At 32.1% G+C, this 10676-nt stretch overlaps 1 protein-coding gene across 1 annotated transcript; it reads right to left on the bottom strand.

Moving 5' to 3' along the window:
• Positions 1–4056: 4056 nt before the first annotated feature.
• On the bottom strand, positions 4057–9691 carry LOC129800463 (probable cytochrome P450 313b1). Its single transcript, XM_055844898.1, has 7 exons — positions 9290–9691; positions 9009–9200; positions 7088–7157; positions 6727–7027; positions 6480–6653; positions 6330–6396; positions 4057–6259 (listed from the first exon to the last, which is right to left on the bottom strand). The coding sequence occupies exons 1-7, from the start codon at positions 9642–9644 to the stop codon at positions 5895–5897; spliced, it is 1524 nt and encodes a 507-aa protein (XP_055700873.1). The 5' UTR covers positions 9645–9691; the 3' UTR covers positions 4057–5894.
• Positions 9692–10676: the final 985 nt, after the last annotated feature.

The following is a 10676-nucleotide window of genomic DNA, read 5'->3' as shown; positions in this document are numbered from 1 at the left end:
AAATATTTGTACCCCCTTCGAGTGTACATATTACCCTCTTCATAAACACCTTTTTAAATAAAAAAAACTGAAATGTTTGTTTTGAAAATTAACTTTTATTTTTCAAATTCTTTCAAATATCATATAATTAATATATAACTTTTGTTTTATAAACATGTTATCTAATATAATCTAGTCATCTCACTCACTCTTATAGGAAATTTTGAAATATGTTTACCAGCAAAAATTATTGTGTGTTGGGCATTATCATTTTCCATGTAGTTATTCATTTTTATAAATAATTGAAAAGAAAAACATTTCAAAAAATTTATAAGTAAATATTTTAAAGTACTGATCAAAAGCAAAAATCATAATATCGAAACAACTGTCTATATTACGTGCACAAACAGTGAATGAAAGCTTTATCAAGTAATACACCATATAAATCTAATGAATTGCGCCAAAAATTAAGTGAGTGTGCTTAATTTTTAAATAGTTTAACATTAATAAAGATATAATAGGTATATATGCAACGTCTGTGATTAAGTAAAAGAAAATTTACTTATCGCGAAAATTCAAACAATATTGCAAATTTTATAATTTTTCTAAAGCAGCTTTTCAAAGTAAAATCTATGTATTGAATTAAAAATCATCACGTTTAACTTTAATATGCGTTTACATATTTTTCAAAAATAATCACATTTGTAAAGTTGCATACACCTATATATAAAAAAAGTGAAAATATTTTACTTTTACTTTCCGAGGTAAAAAGTTGCTCGATCTCTCCTGCCAACCTATCAATTAAAGGTAGGCTAGGACGAATGTCTCGTTCCAGAAAATACTCCGAAATGGCAGTCACCAGAAGCCCTTGAGATTTGCGATCCAGTCGTTTTTCTTCCTTGAATTTATCAATTATGACTCTTCCCGCTTTTGACTTTTCCAAAATATGTTCAAGCCCCTATATGCAATCAATCCAATGCAACATTCAATTTAAAACGCATGAAAGCATAAGCAAGAAAAGCAAATAAATGAAAAAGAACATCTAATCCAGCATATTAGTTCCATTTTGCAATAAAAATTAATCAGAAATTAAAAAAATTAACACAAACTTGGCATATAGAAAATTAATACAGACTATTTAATTTCAAAATATTCTAACAATGAAGGAAAAATGTTACCTCTAGCAAGGGTGGATCGGTAGTAGCAGATATTTCGTCACAAAGGTTCTTTTGAGCAAACTTTGATTGCCAAGCGCGCAGGTGTGTTCGGAAATTAATTTTTTCCTTTAATTCCTCGGGCATAAAAATGGTGTCCAGATCACTGTCCACTACATTTTTTTAATTCTGCAATGGTTAGACGGAATCCTAAAAAGATATACAAAAAACAACTAATAAGAGGGAAAAAATAAATGAGCAGTAAAAAATTAAAAGTGGTCAGCAAAAAATTAAAATTGATTAGCAAATAATTCGAAAAAATCAGTAAAAATATTCAATTTTGTCAGTAAAAAGTAAAATTTTGTCAGTAAAAAATTAAATTTATTCAGTAAAAAGTTAAATTTGGCCAGTAAAAACTTCGAATCGATCATTAGAAATATATTAGAGTTGATCACTAAAAAATTAAAAAATGATCAGCGAAAAATTAAAAATAGGCAGTAAAAATTAAGAAGTGGTCAGCAGAAAGTTAAACTTGGGATTTAGAAACTTCGTATTTTACATGTTCGTATTGCGCAAACTTCGTATTCTAAGATATTTCGTATTTTACATTTCATCTTTCATACATTTTGTTCAAAAATTGAACATTTCATCTGCCATGCATTTCACATAAGCATTTCAACCAATAAAAAATATAATTACAGTTTTATGAAGTCAAGGGCACAGAAAATTTACCTTTGCCCCAACAGGCGATACTGATAACTTCCTAAATAACCAATTTTTAATATTCACAGACCAGATTTTATTTTTTTACTGCTGATTTTTAATTTTTTTTACTTTTTACTACTAATTTTTAATTCTTTACTGATCACTTTTTGATTTTTCACTGATTAACTCGAATATTTCTACTACTCTTTTCTAATTCTTTACTGTTCTTTTTTTAATTTTTTTACTGCTTATATTTAATTTTCTATTGATCTACTCAAAAATTTTTACCGCTCATTTTTAATTTTTGCTGATCACTTTTTTATTTTTCACTGCTCATTTTTAATTTTTTACTGACCACTTTGTATTTTTTAATGACTACTTTTTAGTTTTTACTGATCATCTTTTACTTTTTATTGATCATGTTTTATTTTTTACTGACCACTTTTAATAAAATACTGCTCTTTTTTAATTTTTTACTGCCTTTCTTAACTTTTTATTGCCCTTTTTTATTTTTTACTGACCATTTTTCATTTTTTACTGATTGTTTCGAATTTTTTGCTGACCAAATTTGACTTTTTACTGCTCGTTTATTTAATGGCATAATAAAAAAGGAAATATTCACTCACAGCGATGCATTTGCAATTCATGCATATCTAATACATTACTGTATAGAGGACTGTCAGTCCTATTAATAAAACAAAGAAAAAAATCAACAAAATTGTATCGCATATACATACCCACAAGGATTTTCTTTGTTATATAATCAGGTGTATCCCACAATTGCAGCAGCTCCAGGGTATTTTTGTCCACATCTACTACCGCTACAATTCCAATTTCATGTTCTGCATTAGTTGTAGCTGCAGAGGTAGAAGCTTCACCGGTTTCCGACATCAAAAAATTCTCTCAAATAGTGATTTTTTCCTCAAAACTGTAAATTAAATTGTACAATAAGATAAAAAAAAAGAACTACAAAAAAGATTACAGAAACTGCGTAAAATTGAGATTGCTATGCTGCTTCAATGAGATTTAGTTGCTTTTTTTGTTTTCCCCTTCCCTAACCCCCCCTTTTACCAAGGTCTTAGGTCATGCGACCTTTTTGACCAATTCCTGATGCACAAAGTGGTCAGATACAAAACTCAAGATATTTAACAAATAGATTTAGTTACAATTTCTGCAGATTTTTAGGTAACGCAGTCACAACACATGTTTTTATATAGCCGGTTTTACTCTCCTCCTACGAAGACAATATGAAGAGCGATAGTAGATGATGATAATTGACTTTTATCTCAGAATTGAATTAAGAATATTGCGTAATGATTGCTAAAGCACACGAACAAAAAATCTGCAAATCGCATAGCATCAACACTTCCTCAGAAAACCGCAAAGAATTCCTTTTTCTTGCAAATTATTTACTTTTTTCACAACATTTTAAAGAAATTTGTAGACTTACCGTTCTTTTTACGCAGAAATATATCCTCTAGATGCAAATTTATCACTGAAAATCACCAAGAAAAGATCACACTGGTACACGACACTTTTTCAAATGGACGCTCTTGAAAGACTGGTAGCAAAAGAGGAGGACGACAAATTAATGGCGTCTTTCTATTCTATAAACCCGAGGAAGTGTTAAAAATACACTATGTAAGTGTACTTTGCACACTCGTCTTGGATTTGCTTACCTTGGTTCCTAGCGGTGTAAATTTAGCACTCGATGGGGTTTAAATATTCTATAGCAATTCATTTCCTTAAAAAAATATATTTTATACATTTTTTTAATATCACAATGAAACGAAAGTGTATTAAATTCATCTAAGTCATATTTCTGACTATCCTGAGTGACACAAAAATACTTTTTAATGTGCTTTTTACAGATTATATGAACAGTGTAATTGTAACACTCGAGAGAGTTAATTTTTATAAAGCAAAGGTGGTGTGAAATTCACTTTTTTCTCCCTATTTTTGGTGTGAATCCAAACCCCGATTGCTATGGTGCAAATTCAACCCCTCTTTCTAACCCCGGCTTCCAGATTCATTTCCCTCAGTGTGCAATTTTAACACAACATAGATACAAATGCATATGAAAAAAGGATTTCATATTTGAGTTCCTAACATTTTTCATCATTCTTAACGAATGCACTGATAAAGGTTAATTTTAACTCAGTAAAATTGTAATCCGTAAAAAGTATTTATTTATTTACTAAACATAATTTGTACCTTTTTAAAATCAGTTTTCCTTTATTAAAATATTGTACTTATTTTTAAATTTGGAAGCAAGACTAGAATTACGCATTATACAATACTATTTTATTAGGGAATATAAACTTTATTATAAACTTGAATATTGAGCTGCAAATTTTGCTGCAAATCCAATAAAACTATCGAAAGTTAATTGCATTTAAAGTTTTTTTTAAGGATATCGTGGTGTAATTGATAAGAGCCCTTAAACAGAAAGAGTCCTGGTTCTTCCTGGAAATCGATTTTTTAATTTGACTTATTATTTTTGATCTACCAACCAAATTCTCTAACGGTATGACAATGTCATAGGACAAATTTTCATGGTAAACTCGGGGGCAGAAAACATTAAACCCCAATGAGTATAGAATAGCCATTCCAAGCAGCCCTATGAAGCTCTTAGTAATTGATATGAAACTGATTGTCGATTAATTTTTCCGTATTTAGCACATTAGAATTTTTAAATTTGTCATATGATATTGTCATACTATTACAGAATTTCCCTTGACTAATTTGCACAGGGGGAAGTGGAGCACATTTGAAAGTTGGGTACCTTTGAAATTAGGATTTTCACTTATTTTTAAATAAAATTGAGCCTTATCGTGATATAATTTAGCTGCACAAACAGAATGAGAAGCTTAATTTTATTATGATATGGCTCAGTTCCACTTAAATATAGGAGAAAAATCCCAATTTCAAAGGCACAGTGCCCACTCTCTAATCCGGATCGCCGTACTCCGGACGATTTATCGGCGGTTATATTTAAAATAATTTTGCGGTCATGTATGCATGTGAGTTCAGCAATGAAAATGAATTATCCTGTAATGTTTTTGTTTAATAAATGAGGTATAATAGCATAGAATTCTCTAATTATGTCTTTTTGAGCTTCTTTAAAACTTTTATTCTAATTCTACAAAAAAAAACTTGTATTATATTTTCGAAACGTTGAACAAATTCAAAAAATCTATCCGGATTACGAAGCGGACATCTGTCATATTGTCTCCCAATCATCCGGATAACGAAGCAGGCACTTTACCACACTCTCAAAGTTGTCCCACTTCCCTATATTCTTTAATTTGAAAATATTTATTCGGTGTACAATGTTTCGTGAAAAATAGTCCTAGACTCTTTAATTTTTTGCACCGGATGGGTCTGTCCAACTGCTCAAGAGTTGAGCGCTCTTACCAATTACATCCCGAGACATTATTTGCTATGCTTTAAAATTTCATACATTTTGGAATAATCATAATATTTGCTATGCTTTAAAATTTCATACATTTTGGGATAATCATTAGTATAATATTTCTTGAAAGAAAATGGCCATTGAAATAAAAATGATGAATGTTCAGGGTGAAAATTATCAACGTTTACCGAAGAGATGGATTGACTTCAAGGAGTCAGCACAATTGAAAGGCAAAAATATCAATTTGGGTGTTTCTTCGCCTCATTTCACTCATATGGCCAACATTGAATTATACTATTGAGGAAAAATATCTCGTAGCATTATTTATTTAGGCACACGATGCTTTCGAAGTGGCCCATAAATTGTTCATGAAGCTTTCATGAATGGCAGCGATAGAAATCAATTTGTTGAACTTCGATCCGTCAATCGATCAGGACCATTTGACGTCGGAGGACCACAATGGAAAGACACCCATATGACTTGCTCTGAGGCATCACACAAGCCCTCAACTGAAAACCACCACTCTCTTTGCTAGGAAAATAAATCTACTTTGAGGGAATTGGGTTTTCCACTGTAAATCTCCAGGGGAAAAAAATTGTTCACAATTGTGGATGGATCAATGGAAAATGGGGAAAATGGAATTAAATAGAATCAAGAATGTTTGATTTTCGTGGTTTAACACGCACCATATGCTTATTTACTAGTTTCAGTGTCACTTCAAAGCGATGTTTGAGGTCACACAATTTCAGATCAGTTGAAAATTCAAAGTTATACAGAAGGTGTACAAGAGCAATCTTCATTACTAAATATGCATACTTAATACCCATGCAATTTCGCGGTCCACCGCTGAACGGTAGGAAGACATATGGGTGCATCCTCTCAATGCGATCCTGCGCAAAATGTTCAGGATCGAAGATATGTGCATCTGCTCCCCACAGAGATTTATTTCTATGCATTAGCATGAATGCCAGGACAATATTCACTCCCTCTGGTATCTTATAGTCATCTGTGTGGGAGAAAAAGAGCCTTTGTCAGTGAAATTTATTGCCCCAAATTGTCGCCAAGTGTTCACTCACTTAATTTAAATGGTGCACTAACCGACCTCGCCACGAGTGGGACCACTGGGAAGAGTCTCAGGGTCTCCTTAAAAAGAAACGATTGTAAAATTGCTTGGGTAATGGAATAATTTATCAAATCCGAAGATACGAATCTCTCTACACTATTACCTTAATAACTTGCTCCATGTACCGAAATTCTTTGACATCTTCGTATCTCAGGTTATCAGGTGAATTTCCCGCCAAAATATCCATAATCTCATCATGGAGTCTATTCTGCACATCGGGATGCATTGCAATCATTAGGACACAATACGAAACACTTAGAGCTGTTGACTCGAAACCCTGACAAAATGAAAATATCATGTTACCATGAATACGCTGCCTTTTGGGAAATCACGGATGAATGGTGTGTTACTGTTAGTATGAGTGTTCCGGCTTCAGTGATGACATCCTCCTCAGTGAAGGATTTCTCACCACAATCTGCCAACCTCAATAGTTGATCGATGTGAACTTGAGGTAATCGATCATTTCTTTTCCATCCAACTTCCACCTTCGATGCGTTAAATTCCGCCCTTTTCCTCTGCACCACCTTATTGACAAATCCAAGGACTATTTTCTTGCCACTCTCTTGCAAATTGTACAGAGAACTGAACTTGTAGAAAACGTCCAAATGATAAAATGGATTTAATAATCTCCGTGCCATACAAATCATTAAACTGAAATAATAATTTCTCAATGACTGACTCTTTTCTGTCTAACAATACATTAAGACTTACTTATTCGCTCCCTCGAGGTACTCTGTATTTTGACCCTCCTGAATATTCATCTTTGAACCCATCGTGGTTTCTGTTAAAAAACAATATTACATTTCGCGTCTGTATTTTTACATAAATTGCATGCAGGGTTGGTTTATTTGAGCTGTAATAAAGCACAATTTATGTTATATCTTCAAAAAAAATCTAGACACAAAAAGTAGGTAATTTTATGACAAAAGCATTAATGCAGAAATACCTTAATATCATATCTAAGATGTTGATAGGTCATAACTTTTTAATTTTGACTTTGATAATAATATTTCATTAATTTACATAGCGACAATGCATTACTTAGTAATTGAAAGTATTTTGGAAAATTGTTCGTTAGGGGAATGTAGGCATGGTTCGCACAGGGTGAACCTTCAAACGATGCGAATTTTCTCTTTGTTTGCAAAGAGCTGACCTACCATTTCTCATCTCGTTTCATGAGCTTAATAATGATCTATCTAATGGCTAAGAAATGACGAACTAGCTCTTTGCAAACAAAGAGAAAATTTGCGTTGTTTGAAGGCTCTCTCTGTGCGAACTATGCCAACATTCCCCTAATATTTATGAATTCCTATTGCAGGCTTACGAAATGCTCGTAAAATTCGTTCGTTCAAAAAGTTCGTAAAAGTTTGTACTTTTTCACAAATTTTATTCGTAACATGATCACTTTATGAGCATTTTTTGTTTCTTTATAAACATTTGTTTGTAAATGTTCGTAAACGCACAAAAAAGTGTTCGTAAAATTTTGATATGTATCTTGTTCGTAAAGTTTTACCAAACAAACATTTACGAACTTTTTAGTGGGTTTCACGATTTACAAGCATTTTGTAAGTCCCCAGTAGGAATTCACAAACACTTACGATTAATCTCGCATTTTTTTTCTTTGTAGCGTTCCATTATAAATAAATTTTTCGTGAAAAATTAATTATAGAATTTAATATTCAATTAATTTTTTATCATGCTCAAGTTTAAGACAAATTGAAATTTTTGTTACTTTTTTTATAAGGTGTGTTGCTTGGAACCTTGTAGACAGTTTGTTGCATTTATTTTCTCTAAAATCATTCTTAATACATTTTAAAATGAATAAAAATGTAGATATAGCATTGGTAGCCTATTACAACCACCTTCATTCGCATAGTTCCTTGCCTTTTCGAAATTCTTCCAATGCCTTTTTTAGATCATCTTGCTCGTCGAAGTGATATTTTTTGTTATTTTATTGCATTGTATAATCTATAGAATATGCAAAAACTAAAAATTCATGGAAATTTGAGGAACAAAAAATGTGGCCGGAATTGCAAGCTGGCCGGAATTTGGTACATTTAGCCTATGTTGTTTACAAATTACTGCTCAAACCCTACCGAGAGAGTATACCAGACGGAAAATATCACATACATTTCTAAAACTATTTTAATTTTCAGTAAGGTAAATAATTGGACATCGCTAACCCTGGAATTAGTTCATTTGCAAAAAATACCTTGAAATAAAAGAGATAAATATACGGACGAGAAAAGCTCACAATTCTCTTTTAAAACGGTAATTTCAAGAAGGCATGAAGTATATAAAGAAAATTGTATAAAACTTTGTGAATATAAAGGAGATAAACGCTCTACAAATTTCTTCAACTTGAAGAAACATTAAGAGGTTGTAGAATTGTAATTTTCGTATCAATAATTCATTACTTTTTCTTTACCACTTTGCTCCACCTTATGCATTAACTTTTATGTATTTTTTTCTGCAAGAATTGTAAACCTTTTAGAAGGGAGTGGTATTTGTTAAGTTAAGCTTTAATAAAACATTTCGTTGGGATTTATTTTCGCGAAATATTCCGTACTAGAACATATCCTTATTAAGAGTGTGTTGTTTTATGGCAAATTTTCAATTTTTATTTACTTACGACAAACAGTATCAAGAGTGAAGCCTTCCATAAATTTGTAAAAGTCTACGGATTGAGGATGTTCCTTCGTAAAATCTCGAACACGTTTCACAAGCATTCTGGCTCTGTCATTGAAAATTGGACAGAAACTCTGCAAAATGCTGAAGCTGAATGAGGCATTCATGAATTTTCGATGCCGCTTCCAATCATGCACTAAAATACATCCAACGGGAATGGTTTAGTTGTGTATAAAAAGACGATACGTGGAATTTGTTATTGATTTTGGTCAAGTGACGGCATACCTGACATAGTTAGTACTCCATCACCAAGAACTGGTGGAATAAATTGATACACGGAACCCCTTTCGAGACATTCCACAGCGTTTAGCACTATTTTCATATCCTCCGGTTGAGAAATAATAATATATTGCTTCGTACCCAACCAGAAACGAAAGGGACTGGAAAATTTACTGGCTATTTCGGGAAAAATCCTCATAAATTCCTCACAACTCTTTCCAATCATCAAGTGGATACTACCCACGAAGGGTAGCATGAAGGGTCCTGGCATTTTCAGTGACAATTGATACATTTTACGATTAATCCACAGATGATGGACCACAAATATCACAAAAACTACGAAAATTAGAGTGAGAAACATTTTTTCAGCACTTCCTTCCGACGCGAGTTTCCGCGGGAAAACAACACTAACACTGACTGCGTGTAAATTCACACTGTTTTATAGCTTTCCAGCATTCTAACACAACTCTAATTTAAATTTCAATTAGTGGATGATATACACTAGAATAGCATTTAATTTATAAACTGGATTGCATGCTTTACTCACGAGTAAAATACAATATTTGATTGAATTATTACAGATTATTTTGTTACTGTTCAGTATACATATTTTCTCACGAATTAACGCACCCGGTAATTTATGAATTTCCATTTTGTTCACAATCAATTACTGTTTTAAATGCTCATCCGCATTTCCGGTACAAGCTATCTTTACGGTTTACAACTTGCTTTTTAAATTATTCCATGTCAATCTATAAATAGTTCATTTGTATGAAACGAAATTCTGTCAATTTGCGTGCAAATTGAATATGATAATATGATAATTATTATGATGCAATATTTACAATCTGTGCCCCAGTGATAGAATTAAAAAGTTCAATAAGTTATAATATAAAGTATATTATGCGCATGAAAAATTATATGATTAACCATAAAATGAGTGGCAAAGCGTACCAAGCTTTGCGAAATGCCCGAACTTGTGATTCAGATGGATATATACCTTTGAAGCATAGGGGCGAGCAGAACCGAATAAACGTCAAAATAAATTTGGCCAGATCGTTTTGACCATTGACGTACAATTTTCATTTGATTTGTGTTCAGTTTCAAACGGTTCTTGCTCATCTCTTGCCCTAAAAGTATACTTTCACATTATTTATCGTTTATCGGATCACAATCAATTGAATTGAATAAATCCTTCAAGAGATTCACCCAAAATAGCTGTTGAGATGTAAAACAATTAAGAAATATTATTATATCGGTTCATAATCAGTTTTTTACTGACTCATAACCAATTGGAACAGGTTCAAGCATAGAAATTCCAAGACCTTTCCAACGAACCAAAATATGATACCAATTAGTTAAGAAAAATACTCTATCTGCAGCTCATTTAACT

The sequence above is a fragment of the Phlebotomus papatasi genome, chromosome 1, assembly GCF_024763615.1.
Source record: "Phlebotomus papatasi isolate M1 chromosome 1, Ppap_2.1, whole genome shotgun sequence".
NCBI classification, from domain to species: Eukaryota; Metazoa; Arthropoda; class Insecta; order Diptera; family Psychodidae; genus Phlebotomus; species Phlebotomus papatasi.
The sequence above is the reverse complement of the archived record's forward strand: the minus strand, read 5'-3'. Positions and strand labels throughout refer to the sequence as shown.

Coding starts and splice junctions, on each gene's coding strand:
- LOC129800463 (XM_055844898.1), bottom strand. CDS start 9,644: ATGTTTCTCACTCTAATTTTCGTAGTTTTTGTGATATTTGTGGTCCAT. Junction 7,028..7,087: donor TACCTCGAGGGAGCGAATAA/GTAAGTCTTAAT, acceptor TTATTATTTCAG/TTTAATGATTTGTATGGCAC. Junction 6,260..6,329: donor TAGTGCACCATTTAAATTAA/GTGAGTGAACAC, acceptor TCTCCCACACAG/ATGACTATAAGATACCAGAG.